Source organism: Globicephala melas, chromosome 1 (assembly GCF_963455315.2).
Source record: "Globicephala melas chromosome 1, mGloMel1.2, whole genome shotgun sequence".
Taxonomy (NCBI): Eukaryota; Metazoa; Chordata; class Mammalia; order Artiodactyla; family Delphinidae; genus Globicephala; species Globicephala melas.
Genome location: NC_083314.1, coordinates 92,629,982 through 92,655,711, shown reverse-complemented (window position 1 = coordinate 92,655,711; position 25,730 = coordinate 92,629,982). Strand labels below are relative to the sequence as shown.

The following is a 25,730-nucleotide window of genomic DNA, read 5'->3' as shown; positions in this document are numbered from 1 at the left end:
ATAATAGCCCCTAGGGAACGTTGCTCATTCTTAGCCTGGAGGGCACCGTGCCCAAGACATCCTGGATGTAGCCCAAGATATCCTGGATGTAGCCAGTGAGTCAGGAATGAGACTGATTGCCGGGGATGGAGTTTGAGCCTCAGGCCTTGCTTGCAAATGTGTGCATGTCCCACTGTGCCTGGGCCTGCTGCTGGTGGAGAGAGGCGCAGTGCTTGGAGTTTGTGAGGTTGGGGGCTGAGAAGCCAGGCCCTTTCCCTCTTCTTGGAAAAATATGCTCTCCTCATGAGTCACATATTTTCTCACACCTCATTTTCTGTCTCCACCCTCCTCCTCTGGGGCATTTGAACATCTGCTCTCCAAAGTGGAAAACTTGGATGGCACTCAAGTGAGTTTAGTCCAACACATGAGTTTCTTTTTCTGCCTCTTTTAAACTTCTTTGTGCACTAAAATCTTCTTGCCAAAAACAGTTAAGGGCGGTTCTACTTGAGAAGACAGTTTTTCAACAAGACCAAGTAGCTGAAGTGTACTCTTAAATCCAAAATTCTGCATCAGACATAAAGGGATAAGCATTTTACACATAGTATATATGTTATTTATCTGCATATATATAAATATCCTTCAAACAGTACGTACATCAGTAGGCTAAATAAAGAACACATCCCATCTGAGAGAGAGCTAATCTTCTAAAAGAGTAAAGAGTATATATAACCCTCTGTTCAATTAATTCCTCAGGGATGATATAGTTTACCAAGATTTCAATTTATGAATCATGCATATCGCCACATCACACCCCAGCAGTTGATTTACTGTTAGATCTGATTTTACACTTGGTTGTGTTTTGCCTTCCATCTTGTTCATTATAAAAGAGAAAATGTAGTCTAGAACGCCAGTCCCTGTCTTGCTACTTTAGTGGTTCTGTGAGGTCTAGACTATGAATTTGGAAGAGAAATATTTAGTATCTTGAAAGCTTAATCAAAACGTTTTTTTAATGTCAAGCTATTTTTATTATGCTTACTAAAACCTAAAAAAAAATGTCAAAACGTAGGTTTTAATTCAATTAAAAAAAATAGTGGATCTGGGATGACTCAGGGATTTGGCATCATTTGTGACCTTTGTATTGAAAGGAGAGTCAAAGCTGATGATGGACATGTTGGTTTAAAATAATGGTTCACACCAGATGACACACGGATATTTAACCACAAAACCATGCTGTTTCTTTTTTTAGAGGGCGGAAACTCAATAGGACCCTTATGACAAGTGCTCATTCCGTGCTTGGCATGCTTTCCAACAGGAAACTTCAGTCTTTCAGACCTTGTCATCTGCCTCTATTCGAATCCATTATGTTCAGGTAATAGTGGTGGCTAAACAGCCCCTCCCTCCTTGCCTCTCCACCTTCCTAAGGTCAATTAGCCAAGCTTTGGCTCCAGTCCACAGTGCCTCTCAAGCTTGGAGGAGGCGCCTCTTGCTGACTGATAGAAGCTTCAAATAAATGATTCTGAAGCCACGCGGGCTAACAGCTGACCAAAGAGTGTTTCAAAACCATTAAGAATTTCTCCTTAGGATTTCACCTCTACAGCTTTTTACCCGATTTACAGCTTGTCACCTCCGGAAGATTTCTTGCTGAGGGATGTGGAGAAGTAAACCCTGGGACACGGGATTAGGCTTATTTCCGGTGGCACTGGGGGGCAGAGGTGGGACCCAACAGGGTAAGTTTTCATTCATTGTGAGGAGAGAGTAGTGAGGCTGCGAGCTGCTACACAATGGTGTATAATAATCTCCCACATGGGCAAGGTTCAAAGGGAGCCTAAAGGCCAAACCACCCTCCATACGCTGTGGTCATGATTCTTAACCAAGAGGCCTATCAGAATCATCTGGGGGAGATTTAAAAGAAAGATTCCCGGGCTTCCCTGGTGGCGCAGTGGTTAAGAATCCACCTGCCAATGCAGGAGACACGGGTTCGAGCCCTGGTCCGGGAAGATCCCACACGCTGCAGAGCAACTAAGCCCATGCGCCACAACTACTGAAGCCCGCGTGCCTAGAGCCCATGCTCCGCAACAAGAGAAGCCACCACAATGAGAAGCCCACACACCACAATGAAGAGTAGCCCCTGCTCACCGCAACTACAGAAAGCCCGCGCGCAGCAACGAAGACCCAACGTAGCCAAAACAAACAAACAAACAAATAAATATTAAAAAAAGATTCCCACCAGGGCTTCACCCCGGGGAGGCTGATACAGTAGGTGGGGCTGAGGCATGTGCATTATTTTCAAGTGCCCTGGTAAGGCTGATGCTCTCCGCAGTTGAGAGCCGCTGCTCCAGGGATTTGTCAGTTGGGAGGGAGACCGGGCTGCGTGTCCAGCCCTGAGATCTGCGATTCTATAACTCGGCCCGTGGCTGCTGGCACCTGTTCAGTTAGTTGATGCCCATCCTCACTGGAGTTACTATCCCAGGACCGGCTCCCACCCACCCTGGGAATTTAGCAGCTGGAAGCCCTCACCATTCAAGGACCTGGTGGCAGAAGGCACAGCTTGCACCGGTCGTCTCTGTGCTGTCCTGCCTCCCCGCAGCATTGTTAGGCTCCTCCTGCACCACAGAGCACACACAGATGTGGATGTGACCGAGGAAGTGACTCACCCCTCGGCTGCTCAGGCACAGCCCAGCAAGCCGCGCGGACCCCGCCAAACTCACCATCTCAGGACTCCACTCTGATTTCTGGCTCAGTGGGGCCTGTGCTGTAACGGCCTGGGGCTTAGAGAAAGAAAGCTTCCACCCTGCCTTGACTTCCTTCCTTCTCCAGACATTTAAAAATCTAGTACAGATGAGAGAATACTCTCCCCACCCTGTTTTCTCTTTCCTTTAGTTTCAAATTACACCAAGCTCCACCAGAGGATGAACCAATTTAAGATGATTTTTAAATCCTTCAATCTGACCACTGGTTAGCAGAATCTAAAAGCCTTTCCAAAGCAATGTATTCAACTATGAATTAAAACAAGGTTTAGGGACTATCTAGAGGCCTCAATGATTGTTTATATGTCCCTGTTTAACACACACAAAAAAATCACACTATGGAACTGAAAAGGCTGACACCACCCTTACTATGGTTTTACCCTTTATGTAAACAGAAAATAAACGTACTTTTCTCACCATTATAAACAATAGTGAGAAATAAGCATCATTGTACAGACAGCTTTTTCTATATTTTGAATTACTTCCTTAGGAAATGTCTGGGTCGAAGGTTGTGAAAGTGCTTGTGTGATGATACGTGTGGCCTAATTTCTTTCCACCAAAGCTGTACGAATTACAGAGCCGCCATCAACGTTGGTGGCTCGTTTGTCTACACCTTCCTCTGCATCAGGAGTTATCCCTTGAAAATGTTCTTGTTAATTTAAAAAGTAGGGGTGGCTCCCTGTGTTAACATTTCCTCTGTTATTAAAGGAGATAAACATTTCCACATATGTTTATTTATTGGTTGTATATCCTACTTGTGACTTTCAGTTCTAATCTTTTATCCATTAATTTTTTGGAGGGTTTCAGTGTTTTCTTATTCATAAAAACAACCATTTGTTGATTGCTCCTTGTGCCAAGTACCTCTCATATCACCTCCTTTATTCCTTACCACCATCCTGGCATGTCGTCCCCATTTTAGTGATGAATAATCTGTGGCTCAGAGAATTTAAGCAGCTCGTCAAGGTCACACAGAGTGAGTGGCAGAGCTGGCATTTGAGCCTTTCCCCGTACACTTGTGTCCTTAACCACAGAGCTACTGCTCCTTCGTGCCCTTGTCAGAGCAACTTTGTATGATAAAAATCTTCATCCTGAACAGTGTTTGCTCTTACTATTTTTCAAGTTGTCTGCTTTTCTTAAAAAGATTTACTGTGGTTTCAGTTTTGCAAACATTAGTTGAAATGTTGACATGTCAAAGAGGTGGTGGAAATGGCCAAGAAACATATGAAAATGGGTAAATTTTACAAATAGTCAAAGCAATACAAATTAACACAATGAGGTATCAGTTTTCCTTTATCACTTTAGCAAAGGTTGGCGAGAAAAAGAAAACAGATACCCTGGTTTGGCTCAGGTTGGAAGGCACCTTCACTCCCAGGCACTGTTGTGGGCACCACTTTGCTAAAGGCCAGTTTATCCAAATTTTCACTGTGTATCTTTTGAACCATTAACTGCAACCCTAGGTTTTTATTCAAAGGAACTAATCAACTATGGCCAAAGGTTTGCATATAAAATGATTTTACTGAAGCAGTGTTTCTAATATCAAAGAAGTGGAAAAAACTAAATGTCCATCAATAACGGATTGGTTTAATGAATCAGGGTACACCCATACAATGAAATACAGTGCAGTCCTTAAAAATGAAGCTGTAGGTTTATTCAATAACTTTTGAGAGGCCCATGATATAATGTTAAATGTAAAAAGCATATCCTAAAACAATACATATATGGGGACTTCCCTGGCGGTCTGGTGGTTAACACTTCACCTTCTAATGCAGGGGGCGCGGGTTCAATCCCTGGTCGGGGAGCTAAGATCCCACATGCCTCTCGGCCAAAAAACCAAAACGTAAAACAGAAGTAATATTGTAACAAATTCAGTAAAGGCGTTAAAAATGGTCCACATCAAAAATTCTTAAAAAAGCCCCCAATACATGTATGATCCCATTTTTGTAAAAATGTGTATGTGTATCAGAGAAAAAAAAAGACCAGATATACCCTAAAATATTAGCAATGGTTTTTCTGTCAGTGAAATGTTCCTCTGTATACTTTTCTCTATTTTCTGATTTTTTTGCAATAAGCCTGTATCACTTTTATAATTTAAAAAACAATGAGGTTTTTTTTGCTTCATTTTTCCCCTGTGTTTTCTTTTATTACTTCTGGGCCTTCAGGGAGTATCTCCGCACTTCACAGTTAAGGCAGATTTACATTAGCAGAATGTAGGGGGGGTGCCCTCCGCCTGAACTGGGAGACCTGGGATCCAGTGTCTCCTGTATTTGCACTGGGCAAATCTCTTCACCTTTCTAAGCTTCCAATTTTTCTTCTACAAAAAGTCTATGCAAACAGCAAAACTCCAAACCAACAGAATTATTACTGTTTATTGCTTATTATAATTTTGTCATTATTAATTTAGACCCAGGGCTTTTAATCCCAGTATTTCCAATTCCTTTATAATGAAATCATCTCAAAGTGTGGTCCCCAGACCAGCAGCATTGACATCACCTGGGAGCTTGTTAGAAATGCAGAATTGCAGGCTCACCCCAGACCTACCGAATCAAAGCCAGTGTTTCAGTAAGATCTGCAGGTGAGTCCACGGCAGACTGCAGTTGCAGAAGCCCTGATCTAGAACAGGTACCTCAAGCAGGTTTCTCCTGAGTTCTGAAAGAGTGGAGAGGGTTAGCAATACAGGCAGCTCTCACCAGCACTAACACCCAGGGCGCCGGTTAGTATAAGGGCCAAGTGATCTTAATTATGCCAATTTCAGAGTCACGTTCAGCCATACTGGTTGGTTAAAGAGCCAAGGCAATGAACTGAGCAGAGCCAGGACGGGGCTGCAGGACGTTACTCCGGAAGCCGAAGACAACCTCATGGTCATTTGATCTGGTTAGTCTAGTTTTTTTTTTTTTAAAAAAAAAAGCAGTTTGAATTTTAGAGTCAGTTCTTGAGCTACCTGGGCGCCCCACTTTGGGGGATTATTTGGGTTTTGTTTAATCTGGTGAAGAGTCACTGGGAATTTAATTTCAGCACTCCTGGGACAGTGGGACCAAGTGACCACTTGCCCTTTTCCCACCCTCCCTCCCCTGGGCGTCTCTACGGAGAGAGGGCCCCCAAGGAAGCCAGGCTCCCGGAGGTGGAAGCGGTGGTCCAAGTCCACGTCTCCCTTCTCGGACCCTCAGGAGGGGCCCGTCGCTGCCCTCTTTGCTGAGCTGTGGGACCAGCCTGTCAAGTTCCTCGGAAGAGGGGGCCTCCTGTGTCTGTGCCGGTGGGGGGTGGGGGCGGCGCCCTGTCCCCTCTCACCCACATGGCCCCGGCGCCACGCAGGACGGCCAGGGTGCTCCTTGGGTAACTGGGGAGCCGCATAGAGGGACTTGCCATTAGGGCTGCTGTTGCACAGGAGGTGACTCAAAATGGGTTCTGCATTTCCACACCACACCTAAGGCAGCATCATATCCTGCCTGGAGTCCCTTTCCCCGGACTCCTCACTTAGCTACCTCATTCTTATCCCCCAGTACTCAATTCAGATCTCACCTCTGACCCTACCCTCCCACTGTGAGTTACTTTTGGTCATATCCCGTCACCTAATTGTCACGGTACCTACACCCAGGTAATGTGCTTACTGTGAGCCAGGCCCTGTTTTAAGTACGTATATTAACTCATTTAAACGTCCTAATAATATCATTAAAATTTCTAAGAAGCTGCCAGGTGAAGCCAATGCTGCTGGTCTGCGGGCCAGCTTTGAGATATTTCATTATAAAGGAATTAGAAATAATGGAATTAAAAACCCCTGGGTCTAAAATGATAATGACAAAATTATAGTAGACATAATAGTTCCGTTGGCTCAGACCTTTACAGTTTGCAAAGGCTTTTTGCTAAAGGAGTTGGAAGCTTAGACAGATATTATTATCCTCACTTTATACAGGAGGAAACTGAGGCACAGAGAGTTTATATAACTTTCTTAAGGTCACAAAGCTGATTAATGACAGAGCTCATATTGATATTTGAACCCAGGCAGTCTGGCTTCACAGTCCTAAGGAATGCATTATTACTTGCACCTACATAGCACTTTTAACATTCTGTAATTCCACGTTAATTTTATCTGTTTGTTGTATGTGTCCCTCATGGAAATGTAAGCATCTTGAGGGCAGGTGGTTTGTCTGCCTTGTTTATATTGTATCCCCAATACCGAGAAAAGTGCCTAGCATTTAGCAAGAAATATTTACCGAATGAATGGTTAATACTAGAGGTAGACTCTCTTTTCAGGGCTATTTATCACAAAGTTATAGAGTCCTCATCATCTCACAACAGTTGCTATACACTTGAGGCCAGTTAAGAAGAGCGAACCCAGACCTGAGGGGAGTGCTGAACAGGAGCCTGGGCTGCCTCACTAGGCTCACTCACACCATGTTGAAGCTAATTTCGGTTCAGGACTAGAGAGAGAACCAGCTGCGAACCTTGGCGATCATTTGTTAAATCCACAGTGGTGCAGAGTTTACTATACCGAGTACTCACTCTATACCAGGCATTCAGTCAGTTGTTCGGGCTACAAAGATGGGTACAAAGGCACAAGGACAAATGAGACATGATGCTATGGGGGCACAGAGGCTGGGATGAAGAATCCTGCCTGGAGTGGGCGGCTATGCATCAAGGTTATATAACTAACCTTCAGAGTTAGTGGGCTAACTCTGAAGATGGGCCTTGAATGAATGGGATTTTTGAGGAGGCAAACATACTTGTTTGGAAGGGCTAACATTTATATAATCTTCAATATCCTGTCCTAAACTCTGACAAAAACCTATTCAAGTTTTGAATAACAGCCATGGGCTGTGTCTTCAAATACAGTCAATTTAAGGCAATTATCCAGATGATTCCATTTGTCAGAATTTTCATGTATTCTGAAATGTTCTGATAGTTGAGGTTACAAAAAGTACTATAGAAAGACACTGGTAATTGATTTGAATTCCTGGTTTTGCATATGTAGACAATCCAAAAGAATTTAACTTGAGAGAAAGAAAATGTAGAAGTGGACTCATGAGAAATGGTTCTTTCACTGAGTGTGTTATTCTTTATGTAGCAGAAATAGTACAAAACTATTAAGAAGAAAAATTATTTCTTCCAGGCATGCAAGATCTACAAAAAATGTTACTATTCATCCAGAAGAAATAGCTCTTTAGCAGTTCATCAGTTTAAGCTGCATTGTTACATCCTAAACCAATAAGATATTTCAAAAACCAACACTTGAAATAGCTTCTAATTCTTAAAAGCTGGTTCCACTTTAAATAATATGATTCATAGGCCTTTGGAAAGTTAAATTTTCATGAAATGTTAAGATAGAATTCAGTGATTCCATTAATTAGGATTCTATAAATACATAAAAACCATTTTTCTTGGCATGAAATTAGGCTGTAGGCTGCTATATTACCTCATTTGAGGATGGAGAGGATGTGGATGACAAGTTATCCAGGTTGATTTGAGAACTCACGGGAAGAGAGACAGCTGAAGTGTATTTGCCTTTATTAATTTTCTCTTTAAAATCTTCAAGTAGCATCTCCAATGTGAAGATTTCACCTTCTACTTTTCTAGGTAAATATAAACACACAGGCATCTTATTGAGTATGCAGTCAACATTCTAATTAGTAACAACAGTTCTTGAATATAACATTGATCTACATTTTTAATGCCATCTATCTTCAGACAGGAAGGGTAATGGACACCTTCCCTGACAGGCATCCTGTTTATAGTTTCACTGCAAAGGCCTGGGCTCTAATACTCAATTTTTTCTTCCAGTTTTATTGAGATATAATTGACATACAGCACTGGACAAGTTTAAGGTGTACAACATAATGACGTGACTTACATACAACACGAAATGATTATCACAACAATTTACTGAACATCTATCATCTCATATAGATACAATATTAAAGAAATAAGAAAAAATTTTTTTCCTTGTGATGAGAACTCTTAGGATTTACTCTCAACAACTCTCATATATAACGTACAGTAGTGCTAATTATATTTATCATGTTCTATATTTCTAATTCTCATTTTGTTATTCATTAGCTGTGTATCTTTTGGCAAATCACTTAATCTTTCTGTGCCTCCAATGTCTCAACTATAACATGAGATAACAATATTTTGCTTATCTGGATCTGATTATTTTGAAGTCCCTTACAGTTCTAAGAGCTATGATTCTAGGAAAATAGTGATTTATATCAACTGAAAAAGAATGATATGAAAAATCTGAATAACTTAATTAACAAGCTTGATCCATAGGTATATGTACATATAGGTATATGTGTATATATGTACATGCATATATAAATATAAATATATATTTTGCCCCCAAAGAATTAATTTTCCTCAAATTCATTAAATTTATAAAAATTTATCTCATATTACTCCACAAAGAAAAATCTCAACAAATTCCAAAACATTAAAAATTATACCAGTTCTTTCCCACTAAGATCAAGAACAAGGCAAAAATATTCCTTCTCACCACTCCTATTCAACATTGTACTTGAAGTCCTAGCTAAAGCAACAAGACAAGAAAAAGAAAGAGAAGGTATACACGTTGGAAAGGAAGAAATAAAATTGTCTTTGTCCACAGATGATCATCTGTGTAGAAAATTAGAATCAACAAAAAAACTTCTGGAACTAATAAGCAATTATAGTGAGGTTGCAGGGTACAAGGTTAATATATGAAAGTCAATCACTTTCCTATATTCTTTTTTTTTTTTTTTTTTGCGGTACGCGGGCCTCTCACTGTTGTGGCCTCTCCCATTGTAGAGCACAGGCTCCGGATGTGCAGGCTCAGCGGCCATGGCTCACAGGCCCAGCTGCTCCGTGGCACGCAGGATCTTCCTGGACCGGGGCACGAAACCGTGTCCCCTGCATCGGCAGGCAGACTCTCAACCACTGCGCCACCAGGGAAGCCCTCCTATATTCTTTTAAGGAACAAGTGGAATTTGAAGTTAAAAACATAGTACCATTTACATTAAGGTCCAAAAAACTTAAATATGTAGGTATAAATCTAAAACAATATGCACAAGGTCTCTATGAAGAAAATTACAAAACTCTGATGAGTGAAATCAAAGGACTAAATAAATGGAGAGATAGTCCATGTTCATGGATAGGAAGACGCAATATTATCAAAATATCTGTTCTTCCCAACTTGATCTATAGATCCAGTGCAATCCTAGTAAAAATCCCAGCAACTTCTTTTGTGGCTATTGACAAACTGACTCTAAAGTTTATATGGGGACTTCCCTGGAGGTCCAGTGGTAAAGAATCTTCCTTCCAATGCAGGGGACTTGGGTTCAATCCCTGGTCAGGGAACTAAGAACCCACATGACGTGGGGCAACTAAGCCCACCACAACTACTGAGCCTACGTGCCTCAACTAGAGAGCCCACATGCCACAACTAGAGAGAGAAAACCCACACACCACAACTAGAGAGAAGCCTGTGTCACAATGAAAGATCCCACATGCCGCAACTAAGACCTGACGCAACCAAAAAAATAAAGTTTATATGGAGAGACCAAAGAGCAGAATAGACAGCCTACAAATAGACCTACATAAAATTAGTCAACTGATATTTGACAAAGGAGTAAAGGTGATACAATGGAACAAAGATAATCTGTTCAACAAATGGTGCTGGAACAACTGGACATCCATGTGCAAAAAAAAAATGAATCTAGACACAGACCTTACACTCTTCACAAAAATCAGCCCCAAATGGATCATAGACCAGGAATAGAAGGATCATGTTTATGTATAGAATGAGTTGGGAAATTTTCCCTTTTCTTTTTATGTTCCAGAAGAGTTATTTAAAGTCTTTGTTGAACTCACCCATAGTCCCACTTGGATTTGGTACATTTTGGGGGTTTGACTGTTTACAATCTTTTCTATTTTTGTCTGGTTATTAGTCTTTTCGGATTTCCTACCTCTTTTTGAGTAGAGTTTAATAATTTATATTTTCCTAGAGATTTGTCCATTTCATCTACATTTTAAACTGTGTTGATATGAAATTGTCCAATCCCATTTGATCTAAAATTTTTATTCTGATATTTTTCCTTTCTCATTCTTTATGTTATTTATGCTTCTCAGTCAGACTTTCCAGTGGTTTATTTTATAGATATTTTCAAAGAAAATGTTTTATTGATTAAATTATTTTAAACTTCATTTATTTCTCCTTCCTTTTATGAATCTCTTCCTTTTTGGGGGTTTATTTTGATGTTCTTTTTCTGCCTTCCTGGTTTGAATTCTTAGTTTATTGGTTTTGAACTTTCCCCCCTAATAAATGCATTTTAAAACTATAAATTTTCTTCAGAGTACTACTTTAGCTATACTACATTGGTTTTCATGTTATTTTCTCATTTATTTTATTGACTTGTAGATTATTCCTAACCTCCATTTTTATTTCCTATTTAACACAAGAATTATTTAGATGAGCGTTAAAATTTTCTGATTAGATTTTTACTATCTTTTTATTATTAATTTCCAGTGATCAGAGAATGTGAGTGGTATATTTTTTAATATTTTTTTTTAGAGAAGTTTTAGCTTCTCAGCAAAACTGATAGGAAGATACAGAGATTTCCCATATACCCACTGCCTCCACACATACATAACCTCCCCCATTATCAACATCCCCACCAGAGTGGTAGATTTGTTATAATTAATGAACTTATATTGACACATCATAATCACCCAAAGTCTATAGTTTACATTGGGATTTACTTTTAGTATTGTACATTCCATAGGTTTGAACAAATGTATAATGACATGTGTCCACCTTTAGGATATCATACAGAGTATTTTCACTGCCCTAAAAATCCTTTGTACTCTGCCTATTCAACCCTCCCCCCACCCTAACCCCTAGCAACCACTGATCTTTTTGTTTTTGCCCGTTTTGCCTTTTACAGAATGTCACATAATTGGAATCATGCAACATGTAGCCTTTTCAGATTGGCTTCTTTCTTAGTAATATGCATTTAAGTTTCATCCATGTCTTTTCATGACTTGATAGCTCATTTCTTTTTAGCACAAATAATATTCCATTGTCTAGATAGACCACAGTTAATTAGTGCAGTTCATCTACTGAAGGACATATTGGTTGCTTCCAAGTTTTGATGGTTCTGAATATAACTGCTTGAAATATCCATGTGCATGTTTTTGGACATAAGTTTTCATCTCCTTTGTGTAAATACCAAGGAGCATGATTGATGGATCATATGGTAAGAGTATATTTAGTTTTGAAAGAAGCTGCCAAACTATCTTCCAAACTGGCTGTAGCATTTTGCATTCCCACCAGCAATAAAGCAGAGTTCCTATTGCTCTACATCCTCACCAGCATTTGGTGTTTTTAGCATTCCAGATTTTGGGCATTCTAATAGTGTGTAGTGGTATCTCATTGTTGTTTCAATTTGCCATTTCCCTGATGATATATGATGCGGAGCATCTTTTCATATGCTTATTTGCCATCTGTATGTTTTCTTTTGGTGAGGTGTCTGTTAAGATCTTTAGTACATTTTTTAATTGGGTTTTTTTCTTACTGTTGAGTTATAAGAGTTCTTTGCATATTTTGGATAACAGTCCTTTACGAGAAGTGTCTCATCTTCTCATTCTCTTTACATTGTCTTTTGCAGAGCAGAAGTTTTTAATTTGAAGTCTAGCTTATCAATTATTTCTTTCATGGGTGGTGCCTTTGATGTTGTATCTCAAAAACCATCACCATAACAAAGGTCATCTAGGTATTCTACTTTGTTATGTTCTAGGGGTTTTATGATTTTGCCCCCCCAAAAGCACCAAATCCAAGTGGAATTATGGGTGAGTTTACCAAAGACCTTAAGTAACTCTTCTGGAACATAAAAAGAAAGGGGAAATTTTCCCAACTGATTCTATAGATAAACATTAGGATATTTATTAATATATTTCACTAGATTCATAAAGGAGATTAACTAGATTTCTAAACCCCATTTGATTAAACTTTTTCCTAAATTTAAAAATATCTAATTCTAGTAAGCTAGGAATAGATGGAAACTTTCTCGATAAAGCTTATCTACTTGAACCTACAGCAGTCATTATACTTGGAAGAATTCCCGATACCATTAGGAACATGACAAGAATGATTGTTTTCACAAGTATTATTCAATGTTTTTTGGGAAAACCTAGCAAATGAAATAAAGCAATAAAAAGAAATGTGATATAGAAAAGTTGGTGGGAAGAAAAGATATAATGTATAAATATTTAAGGGGAAAAGTGAAGTTGAGGGGAACTATTATTTGTTTCTGATTGTCATACCTAAAAACTAAGACTGTCAACTGAAAATCAACGAAATAGTAAGAACAAGATTGTGTCAGGTAGCCCCGTATAAGTTAAACATACAATTTTCTTTATTTCCTGTATATGGATTAGAGAAAACATCTATTAACAACACACAGAGGGACTTCCCTGGTGGTCCAGTGGTCAAGAATCTGCCTTTCAATGCAGGGGACGCAGGTTCGATCCCTGGTCTGGGAACTAAGATCCCACATGCTGTGGGGCAACTAAGCCTGCACGCCACAACTACTGAGCCTGCCACGGTCTGGAGCCCATGCATCACAACTAGAGAGCCCACATGCCACAGCTACTGAGCCCGCGTGCTCTAGAGCCCATGCCACAACTAGAGAGAAGCCCGCGTGCCGCAACAAAGAGCCCATGCACCACAGTGAAAGATCCCGCATACCGCAAGGAAGATCGCACGTGCTGCAACTAAGACCTGATGCAGCCAAATAAATATTTTTTATAAGGTATGTGTATAATCTTGACTCTTAAAAAAAAAACACAGAAAAAGTATAAAATAGCTAAGAACAAATTTGACAAAACATGTAAAATCTACATGAAGAAAACATGCTGGGGATGTTTTCATGGGAATGGGATGGGAATACTCATTGCAAAGATTTTAATTTTTCCTGAACTGATCTGTAAATTCAACAAAATCCTAAACAAAATTCAAACGGAATTTTATTAAAGAAATTTGGTTCCTAAAACTATATTTCTCAATAAAAGTGACTCTATCAATGAAAAAAAGAAATTTGCTGAGCTGATTATAAAGTTTATTAGTAAGAAGAGTATACAAGAATAGCTAAAGAAAGTTTAAAAGAAGAAACATTTAAAAATATACACTAACCTATAGTAATTTAGAACTATGTGGTTAATGTAGAAATAGAAACAGAACAATGGGGAGGATACAATCCCATGTACACATGGGGGTTTTGTATATGATAAAAGTGGCTTTTTACCAATGGGGAAAGGCTGCCCTATTCAACGAGTGGTGGGACAAAGATCTAAACCTGGAAAACCAGACTGATAAGTAAAATATAGGAAAATATGTTCTAGTCTGGCAGTCAGAAGGGAATTCATCAGGTGACAAGGGGAGACTGAAAATTTAAAGGAAGTGAAATGATGGAGCGAGGCCTCAAGGTAGCGGGAAGAGATAGGCTCAAGGACCAAGGCTGGAGAGGTTGGAAGGTGAGTGAAGGAAGAAAGAGGAGGTGAAAACATGCAGAACTGGAGGTGGAGAAAAGACATTTCTTGAGGGAATTTGTGATCTTTTCTGTAAAACAGAAGACAAGAGTGTATGCCGATAGTATCAGGGAGGAGGGATTGATGGAGGCAGAACACCATTTCTTGACTCCTTGGCTTCTGGTGCTAGTGTGTGAAAGAATCAAATGACCATCAGACTACATTCTGACAAACAAGATACATGAAATCCAAACAATGTTTTTGAATATTACCTTTCAAAGGCAATAATAAGAAGGTTTTAATAAGAGCACAATAGCTGACTTAAGCAATTAGCCAATTAATTTGCACAATTCTTTCCTTTACAGAAAGCCATCAACAATAGCCTTTGGACCCATCATTTAGAAGGTTCTCGACACACCACGACCTCAAGGGTTGGACTGGGTTCTGCTCTTTGCCACATTTTGCCCATTTGAGAACAAGAGGAGCTGAGCACACTTTGCTCTGAGGCAGTTCTGAGGTGAGTTTTGGGAGAGGCTGAGTCCTTCCCTTGCCCCAGTGTTGACAGCTTCTCCTGTATATGGGATATAATTGCAGTTGAAACTCTTTTGATTTATACTGGGGCCAGGCGCAGTGTGGGTGTAACTAGGATATAAATAAGGCATTGCATAACTTTGGTCTTAATGCGCACAGAGGCCTGTCTTTAAGACGACTGCCAAAACAAGTGGGATTTCTTGGAAAATAAATATCCTTACGCTATTAGTTTTTAAACAAATAGTGAAAGCATGTGGAGATCCTTTTTTCCAAGAAAAAAATGCCTTTGGGGGAAAAAAAAATCAATATTAAAACCTCATCCTTGCTGTCTAATTACTCAGTATTGAAATAACAATAGACAGAGATTTCATTCATTTTGAAGAAGTAATTTCTCAGGATGCTAGTGCCAGAATATAAACCATTAAAATATTTTGGCATCAAGAATGAATTCGTGTTAAAATGCTATGAATAGAAAGAGCTGAACTTACAAATATTAAGCCTACTAAATGGGTTCTTTAAATTCATCCCAGGAAATTATATGGAAACAATCCTAGCCTTGAGTCCTGGACTACATCTTAAAATTATTTAGATTGGAAAGAGAGGGGCATGGTGGCATCAGAAGGGCCAGCTGGAATCTTCATTCGATATGATTGTGCACCCAAGTTTCTAATGTGAATTAATTCAGGAATCATTTGACTTCAAGCCTTAACATTTTGCCTTTATCAGGATTTGTGGGTCCCTTACCCCAACACTAACCAATGTAACAATGATTCATTCCTGCCTGCTGTCTCTTTGGAATTGTCTGTGCATGAGGAAAAAGAGGGACAGAAAAGAAGAACCAGGCAGGGGAAATAAAGGCAGGAGTGGGATGAAGGAGAGGACAGGACAGGAGGAGCTTGGAGAGGAGAGCGTCCTCTGGGGTTAACACGTGAGCCTTTCTAGAGTTTCTTGTACTCTTCTGAGTCTCAGAACCAATTATAATGACATCCAACAAAATGCAAGGTGGTGGCACAATGTCTCTCCTCCAGGAGACCATTGTTCATTTGGGGCACTCTATCTGGGTCAGTGCCCTGCACAGGACCTTACACATAGCAGGAATTCCGTACTGCTTGTTGCATGGGGTGACACTTATTCAATGGGAGCACAGTTTTTGCTGACCCAAGACCAATGGCTCTCCAAGCACTAAGCCATCAGCCGCATCAGAATCCCACCTGAAGGAGATTACCTCTGACCCTTCCACCTTACACAGTTTAAGCCTAACCTTTCTGGATCAAATTCATCGACAGCTGGGGATTCACGCTTGTGGACTTGCTGTTTCAAAGTCAGATGCTTTTCCTTATTGGCCAGAAACTCCTATTCCAGCAGTTCGAGGTGTCCCTGCATTTTCTCGAGGACCTATAACAGTGGAGTCACTGGAATCATTCACAGGTAAGCCTGTGTGTGTAGTTGGTTTTTCCCAAAACACAATGAGGATGTACCCCACAGTAGTGTCAAAACAAAGCCATCATCCTTCTCCTGGCAATTGTTTTGTTTCAGAGTCTGACATCTAAAATATAGACAACCCAAGACCCATCTCAGCATTTATGACACCTCATAGCACATAGCTGAAAAATATGCTCACTTCTGATTTCTCTCCTAGAACCCACTTGGAGGTGTTTAAATTTTTGTTAATGGGACATTCATAATCCTACATATTTGCAGAATAATTTTTAGCTCACAGAGCACTTTTCCATTCATTATCTTATTTAATCCACGCATCAATGTTGTAAACGTGGCAAAGTAGATTTATTATCCCAGTTTTATAGAGGAGGAAATTGGGGCTCTAGGAAGTATGTCAGAAGTCACATAGATATTAGAAAACAACTGAAGTTAGAGGACCTGGGATTGAATCTATGGCACTTGGGGGATGAAGTGGGGAAGGAACATCGGGAAGTTTAGTCAAAAGCTTCAAATGGGTCTTCCAGATGCAGCCTCATGCAGATGAATGTTTAAACTGTACAGGTCAGGGTCTTATCTCGATGCACAGAGGCTGCAGCCCTGCAGCCCCAGTCACTAAACATTCCCTGAGCACTGCCCATGTTTGGTCCTGGGCCAAAAGTGTGAGAGACACAAAAGCTGTATCAGGCACAGTCCCTGGTCTCAGGGATTTTATTCCAGTTGGGAAAACAGACTGTGGGATGGAATACTTTGCTATGGCTCAGTGGAAGAAGTGAGACTTAAGTCAGGCTTAAAGGACTCAAGAGGGCTTGGATCAGGCAGTATCCGTGAAAATGGAGAGGAAAGGATGAATTGGAGAGATATTGCCAAGGGCAAGAATACTGCATCATAGGATTACAGAATCGGACACACCAGGGTTCAAGTTCAGACTGTCACCTACTAATTGTATGATTTTAGTCACCTTGAACTCTAAGTTTCAGTTTTCTGATTTGAGATAATAGCCCTCACCTCATATTGTAAAAATTAAATGAGATAATGCTTAGTGCCAGGAGCATAGTACACCCTCAATAGATGGTAGCTCTCATCTTCATTGTTATTAGTTCTTACTATTATTAAAATAAACAAACAAGTTTAGAAGCATACTGGCTATACGGGTATAAAAAATGGCAAGTGTGGTAGATGTTTTCCATTTCTCCTCACCCCAGATCCACCCTCCAACTTTCTCTGTGCCCCAGCCAGGAGGCTGGCCTTCAATGGACTGTATCAGTAGGCTCCCATGCCTCTGGCTTTGGTTGATTTCAGCCAATGGAAGACAACAGCAGGAGAGAGGAACTGAAGAAGGATGAGGTAGGGTCTTTATTTCCTTGATTTCCTCCTGTCTGTATCATCATGGATTGGCTGTGTCTCTATCAAAAGCCGCAGAGCTTGTCAACTACCCCTACAGCTACTGCTACTCTTCTTATGCTCCATTATCTGCTCTTCCTCCATCCCTCTGCCCCATGTTCCTTCCATGAGATGCTTTCTATCCCTTATTGGTTTCCCTTAACCTTGCCCATGCTTTTGTAAAATAATGCCTTACTAAGCTCTCCTCAGTAACTCCACTGGAGTAAGCCTTCTTGTTCTTGCCAGGACCCTGACTGATACTATAAATATCACAGATAACACTCAAAGGTTTCTACTGTGGGAGGTGGGAAGAATGTGAACCCCCTGATGAAACTGAGGAATTTGGAAAGGCTAACAAGTTTGAATGAAGATGTCAATGTTGGGCAAGGTAGAATTTTTGGTAAGAGTGGGAGATCCAAAGGAAGATCAACACAAACATTTGGAGCTCCAGATGAGAAGTGAGGACTAGTAATTTAGGAATTGGTAGCATGAAAATGATGGTTAAAGCCATGAGAAGGAATTAGGTATTCAAAGGAAAGAGAAAAGTGAAGCAAGCCAATTATGAATTATAATTTGGGATCTTGGAATTTTAATTGTGTTCAGAAGAAGATAGGGCATAGTTTTCTTGCCATAAATGTACCTCATTTAACTCTCTTAACTAAGATAGGCAGACATGCTACATGTCTAAGCTTGTACAATCAACACATAGAACCAGGATGTTTGCTGCAAAATCCAAATGCTTTCTCCGTGTGCTGCTCACCCTGAGAAAGTTAGTTTTAGCCCTGTCTGGCCTTCCTTCACTGAACCAGATGGGCCCAGAATTAAGGAGTCACCTTCCTAAGGAGTCACCTCTCTCCTCTTCTCTCAGTCCCGACACAAATCCCCACATACCCTCTAACACAGGAAGAAACTTCCTGAAACTTCCTCAAGAAGGCTAATGCCTTGAACCAGTTTCCTCTGCTTTGCTTGGCCTTTAAAACTTTATGTTCTCCCAGTTTCTGAAAGCCTGGGTTTTAGGAGATCTCCTTTATCATTCACTCCTTAACTCCTGCAATCTGGCTTCTGTAGAACTACCACTTCATTGAAATCAGGGTTGCCAAGCTCCCTCATGACCTCTCAGTTGCCAAATCCAATGCACATCTTGCTTACCTTCCTTACTTGAAGATTTGATGGTGTGGCGCACTCCCTCTTTCTCAAAACCCTCTTTTCTCTTGGCTTCTATGGCTCTGCCCCTTCCAGGTCTGCCTCGACCGTTTGAGTCTCTCCTCATCGATCTCCTTTGAGGACCCCTCTTCTTTTACCTGCCCCTGGTTCTGCTTCCTATGATCCTATCTTTGGATTTCTTCACTGCTTACTCTGCGTGTTTGCCTGAGCAATCGCCTATACCCCACAGCTTCAACATAAAACTATACCCAAATTTACATTTCTGGCCCAAACAACTCCTCTGAGCTTCAGATCCATCGCTCTAATTGCCTACTGGACCTCTCTAATTGGATGTCTTATGGGTACCTCAAAATGTCCCAAACTGAATGTGACATCTGGCCTCCTGCCTACCTGGCACACCCATTCTGAACTGGATCCTCCACTTTTATTCCTGACCTTGGTTACCCAAGCTAGAAATCTGGAATGCATCCAAGCCTCCTCTCTTATTTACCTGGTTCAATCTGCCGCCACTTCCTTAAACTCTTGGATTTGTGCCCTCTCCATCCTCACTGCCAGCCTTGCTTTAGGACTTCATATAACTTGTTACCTGGATTATGGCTTTCTAGCCGATCTCTGTCCCTACAGTCTTGCCCCCATGGTGCTTGCTGTTTCTCAGCTTTGAATCCTCCAGTGTTGCCCCATCACTCCACCTCAGGATGAAATTAATCTAAGCTCCTTAGCGTGGTGTAAAGGCTTTTCATGATGTAGTCCTTATCTACCTCTCCAGTCTCCTCCCTTCCCCCTGAGCTCCATCTGGTCAATTACACTGCCACACAGTTCCTCACACTCTCAGCACTTTCTTGTCCCTGTGCCACTGCACCTGCTGATTCCTTTTCCTGGAATACACCTTTGCCCTTACTCTGCCATATTCTTCCTACATGCCCAGCTCAGAAGTCCCTTCCAGGAAGCCTTCTAAAATACCGTCTCACTGGCAAGGGTGAGCCTCTTCAGTGCTGCCATTAGTATCATATGTAACCTTTCCCAAGCTGCATGTTACTTGTTGATTTACTGGTCTGTTCCTAGGAGACGATAAGTCGCTTGAAAAAGAAATGTTTCATCATCTCCAAATTCCTAATGCCTGATACAGAGTCTGAGTCATAGGAAGTACCCTACAAATGCTGTCGAATGAATGTATGAGTTATTTAATTACTATGGTGAAAGAATAATGAACTGTGTCTCAACATTTGCCTCCTCCTAGTTTTTGTCTATACTGTTTGGTTTCTGAAGCACAGACTGCCCTGAGCTTTGCTCGTGTCCTTTACGTCAGGACTTCTGGCCATCTGTCCTGCTGCTGACCCAGTGGCCTAAACTACATCTTCAACTTCACACACACCTGGTTCTAGTAGTCTCAGCTTTTTGCCCCACTGCCATGCTTCACCCCCACTTCCCACGACCCTGACGCTGATGAACAAGGCTATGGTTACAACATAAATTAATGATTTGATTAAATGCAACAACAAGCAAGGATGCGAAAGTCAAAGGTTTTGATCTGAAGAGCATGGCTTCAAGATTAATTTTAAGTTTTCAAAATTTTACATATTGAGTTGCCAGATACTGGCCATTTTTGTAGCCTGTATCCCCCAGGACCCATCAAATCTGGATGTGCTTGCCCTTTACAACAGCTGACATATTATTCTCTTGAACTTACCATGGTCTCATATTTATTATGGGATGACTGCTGAGGAAAAACAGCCATAAGTAATAGATCCCTGAGAAGGAGAAAGGGCTAAATACATATAGAAACAGAAAGCTCTAAGCTCTTTTAGTCCCTGTAACACAAAGATAGTTTCATCTTCAGCAAAGCATTTCTTATCAGAGCATTTCTATTCCCACCAATGTAGAGAAAACATGATACTATAAAGTCATTTGTATTTTCCCATGTGAAATTTCCTAAAAAGATTTTTAAAACTTGATCAAATTTATTACCAGCCTCCTATCTTGCAAATGATAGGGAGAATCCTGTGCTATGCTTTTGGAAAATTCTTGTACCTGCAGTGAAAAAATGCAATATTTCGTTAAGGGCATAGTGTCTTACGTTTGAATTTGGTTATTTCTATCTTTCATAATAAGCTTTAAAAGTATTACTTTAGTCTTCAGTTGATCAGTCTGTTCTTTTAACTTCTGACACATCTGTTTCCCTTGGGATATCGTGTGAAATGTGTAAGAAGAACTTGAGGAAGGGTCTTTCTGAGAAGTCAATGGCATCTTAGAGAGACTTGTCTCAGATTCTATTCCTATGTAAGAAAGAATAAGTTTTGGTTATCATTCATCTCAGCTGCACTGCAGTTTTATTAAGTACAGAAAACAGAAGTCTGTGGCAATCACTACCAATCACTATTTAAAAAAAATTTTTTTTGCAAAACGTATATCTAAATCAAAGAGGTTTAAAAATGCTGGTACTGGGACTGCCCTGGTGGACCAGTGGTTAAGAATCTGCCTGCCAGTGCAGGGGACATGGGTTGGATCCCTGGTCCTGGAGGATCCCACATGCCTTGGAGGAACTAAGCCTGTGTGCCACAACTACTGAGCCTGCGCTCTAGAGCCTGCGAGCTGCAACTACTGAGCCCACGTGCTGCAACTACTGAAGCCTGTGCGCCTAGAGCCTGTGCTCCACAACAAGAAAAGCCATCACAATGAGAAGTCCAAGCACCACAGCGAAGGGTAGCCCCCACTCACCACAACTGGAGAAAGCCCACGCACAGCAATGAAGGCCCAATGCAGCCAAAAATTAAATAAATAAGTATTTTTTAAAATGCTAGTACCTGCAAGATGTTCTTGGTGGATGTGTACCATGGGCTCCATCTGCGCATTTAAAGGATAAGAAAACGTGACTGTTGATAGTGATCATGACGCCATTACTCAGGATGACTCGATGTGTTCTGGTCATCATGGAGGCCACCCAGTTGTGTCAAGAGCTGGGGCCCTGATGCCAAGGTTAAATTCCACTCCGACACTTATCTGCCAGGTGACCCAGAGCAATTACTTCATCATTGTAAACCTCAAATTCCTCAACAGTAAAATGGGGATAGAACCCATTTTACTAAAACCCAGGTTCTAGTAATAGAACCTACCTCATAGTGTTGTGATGAGAATTAAATGTTACCATAGTATCTGTCATATGGTAAGCGTTTATGTTAGCTGTTACTACTATCATGTTTGTTACTATTACGAGGAATACTCACATATTTCTCCTACAGCTAGACCATAGGTTCCACAAAGGACCGTTGTTGATCTCGTCACCGGCTCTATTGCTGGCGCTCTCACTAACACTCAGACACATGGTAGCCACACTCCAGAGAATAACAGTAAGTGTTAAGTTCCAAAATGTGTCAAGATAGTGATTGTTCACACAGCCCTTTTCTACTCACCACAGGCTAACTGGATAAGAGTTCAGATTCTGGAGTGATTCACCTTGAGGGTCTTCCCATTGTTCCCAACACACACAGCTCACAAATACGCTACTGTAGTGGTCAAACTAGACTGTGGTTATTACGAATATCTCAATTATACGGTGGCTGTGGAACCTATAGAGTCCAGTTCTCCAACCTGAATTGACAGGACGAGAGAGAATCAGACACCTGACTTCAGGCTCCCATTGCCAGAGACAGATGAACTTGATATTCATTCTGCCCCTACTAACCACAGGGCACTGAGAACTGTGCCCACCGAGGGGTGTTCTCCTGCAAGCAGAATGAGGAACGTGGAGACTTCCCAGTGTCACAGGGGTGCAGATTTCTCCATGACTGAGAGAAGCGTCCCAGTCGAGGCCAGGTGGGCTGCTGGCTCCCGGTATGTGTGTATGTGTGTGTGTGTCAGGGGTGGGGGCTTCTGCTCAAACTCCCCAGAACGTTCAGCTGAAAGGGAAGGCAGCTGAAGCATAAAGAGGTGGAAATGGAAATAGGCAGAGAACGTTCAGTCAGGGGGCCCCTCATAGAAGGCTTAAAGGAAAGATCATACAGTCCTGGCAAAGTGCCAGAGAGCTACAGTGTTTACTTTGATCATTACTGTGAACTTACCTAACTATTGAACCTCAAACAATCAATGAGATCCTGAGCCTCAGCATGCTGGGAAGGTGGGTGGAAGGATGGGAAGATGCGGAAAGGGGAAATAGTGTAAAGTAAACATTAGCAAAATTTTGTACTAAATAGTTACCAATATAACAGTCTTGAAGCGTTTTATTAAAGATCTTAATTCAGTCCAATTGAGCATTCATAACCAAGGACATAATATGTGCAAACAGAAGGCTAGGCCTCTGGGGGAACTTGGGCAAAGGAAAGATGGAGACGAGGTGGCTGCCTCCAGAGTCTTCAAATCTAGTGGAAGGAACAGATGTTTCTAAATCGTTAGGATCCAAAGCGGGCTGAGATAAATGCTCTGACAGAATACTAAACAAACAAGGATGGGAAAGACTGTGACTAGGGGGTTCTGAGAAGTCCTGTGGCCAGTGGGGAATTGAAGGAGGCCATGAAAATGAGCAGGTCTGTGGTAAGCAGAGGTGGGATGTTCCACGTAAGGCAGGATCTCGTAGAGGGCAGGGCCAGCCAGGTACCTAAGGATGACTCCTGGGATGGGAGGGGGGAGTTTAGTTTAGAAGAGTAGGATGACATGAAAAACAGGGAAATGCAAATTCCAGGTTGAAGAACTTGGATTTTATTCTATTATGTGTTGTTGTTAGTTCAGCCCCTGATTCTTCTCAGGAGAAGACCCACTGAGCTTCTGAGAGGTCAAGGTATTGGGCCAGAACTAGAACCCAGAACCTCAGTTCTATGCACCCTCCAGAGACCCACACTGATATAGATGAGTAGCAGCCCTGCTTATATGTTTGCTGGAGACGGCTTTCACTTACCTCTATCTGTTTTGAAGTTTCAGGAGTTTTCCATTTCTGCTCTTGTTTTTCAACACCGTTTGATCTAGACATGCTTTCTGAAATATCTTGCACAATAGCTGACTTATCTCTCAATTTAGGAGAAAAGCTGGCTTGTTTATCAGTTGTAAGTGGTTTGTCAATTATGTTATTTTTAGGAGCAACCTTAGAGGAATCAGAGAACCAGTAATGAACTTGACCTTGGCCATATTTGAACCTGTTGCCTGAACTTGCTTTTTCAGCCTGCTGTTTCTGGGGTGTCTGCCCTTGGCAACTTTTTTCTTTATCACCTGGACACTTGATTTTAGTTAGAAAATTTGAATTTTCCTGATGGTTGCTTTCTCCAGCAGCGACTGGATCTTCTAAATCAGAGGTGTTTTCTTCTGTCGTGGTTGGCAAACACCCGGGCTTATTGCTGTTTTCACCATCGCTTTTGGAGTTGAGTTGGTCAGTGAGTTCTGAGGTTTGCTCTGTTGGCCAAGAATTCGTAACATGCTGCAAAATAATATTTTTAATAATAGCTCCGTCAAAACTGTCAGCATTAGAGATCTCTGGGAGAGTTTCACAATTAATGCCTTGACCTTTTGAGAATTCCTCTTTGCAAAGATGATGGAGTAAAATATCAGGAATGTTTGACTTTGAAGGGTCTCCTTGGTTAGATGGGATATGAAGATTTATGGTGCATTGATTCTCTTTATTATATTTTTTGCTGACAGCATTTTCAGTTGTTTTATCCAACGTCACGGCCATATCTGCCTTTCTGCAAGTCTCTCTATGTGTGGCCTTTTCTTGAAGGTCCTCTTCTGTTAAATTCATTTGATTTGAGACATCAAGGATGTCATATTTTGAGGTAAAATTGTAATCGTTGTACATCTGAATTTGGGAGAAGTCCCCATCATAAGGCAAATCCTCCTGTTTCTCAGAAGTTGCATCTTCCGAGAAATCGGCTTCATCCATGTATGTGCGGCTTGACCTCCTTTATCGGTTGCTGCCTAGTCTTGATGTTCTTAATTGTAGCAACAGACCTTCTGGTTTTCACTGATTGTCTTCATTGTGTGTCTTAGTCCGTGCAAAACAAAAAGAGCCTCATTATTAAATATAATTTATTTAACGTATGAAACCATGCTTATCCTAGTGTCTATGCCGGAACAAAATGGATGCTTTTCGTTTAGAGAAATGCAGTTATAAACATGAAGGCAGGAAGCACAGCCAAGAGTAACTCATCCTAAAGCCTACATGAACATAATCAGTGGTATATAAGCAAGGAATTAGAAAGGAGGGGGGCTAAACTTTTTATTCATTAAAATTTGAGGGAGACATTGGTCTCTAGTTAATGACCAAATATTTACCAACTTCTCTTAGGAAGTACTATTTGAAATTTGTTCTCCCCAAATAGGAGCTTGGAATGCAAGTAAAGGATTGATTTTTTTTTAAGTACCACGGCTGTCACTTGTCCACACATCACTGATGGGCCTCTTTGTGTGGCACTGAAAGCAGACTCAACTCAAACAAACCACCAGCCTACTCTGTTCTGGTGCTTTTTCATTTGTCCTCCCAGACATTCTGGTCCCCTTATTCTGATTTTCCCTTGTATATTGGAGAAAGGCAGAGAAGGACTGACAGAAATATGAGCAAGGAACCAAAAGGTCTTTTGAGGCCAATCTGCCATCAAGCATCCCTCTTCTGATTAGAACCCAGGCAGAACCCAGTTCAAGAGACTGCCTTGCTCTGAGCAGTCCTGTCAAGCTGCCACAGTCTGCTGGTAGCAGCGTGTCTCAGCGATACTCCTGAAAATATTCAGAGCAAAACCAGCTGCCATTTGGTATGAGTCTTTTATTATTTTAAATAAAATTTAAAGCAGCCATTTAGATATGACTTCTTGATTTGCAAACTTTTGGGACAACTTTTTAGAAGTAGTATAATTACCTCCAGTTTTAAGGGAGTAACTGAGGCTCTGACTCAACCAAGGGACCCACAACCACTGGCTGGCCTCCCTTGCCCATATAATGATGGGGTTGGATGAACAGAACTCTGAGGGCCTCTTCCCCATCTAAATTTTTATGAGTCTGTGGACTTCTGCTTTATTATATAACCTA

The 25,730-nt window shown here is 41.1% G+C and overlaps 1 protein-coding gene across 1 annotated transcript in view; it reads right to left on the bottom strand.

Annotated features, from left to right (window-relative positions):
* Positions 1-24,591, bottom strand: part of AKNAD1 (AKNA domain containing 1) — a 28,692-nt gene extending 4,101 nt beyond the window's left edge. The window contains 7 exon segments of the mRNA XM_030868881.2: positions 2,497-2,582; positions 8,134-8,290; positions 16,009-16,142; positions 20,697-20,759; positions 20,856-21,004; positions 21,533-21,572; positions 23,617-24,591. Of these exon segments, the coding sequence (XP_030724741.2) occupies positions 2,497-2,582; positions 8,134-8,290; positions 16,009-16,142; positions 20,697-20,759; positions 20,856-21,004; positions 21,533-21,572; positions 23,617-24,591 (1,604 nt within the window).
* Between the last annotated feature and the right edge of the window lie 1,139 nt (positions 24,592-25,730).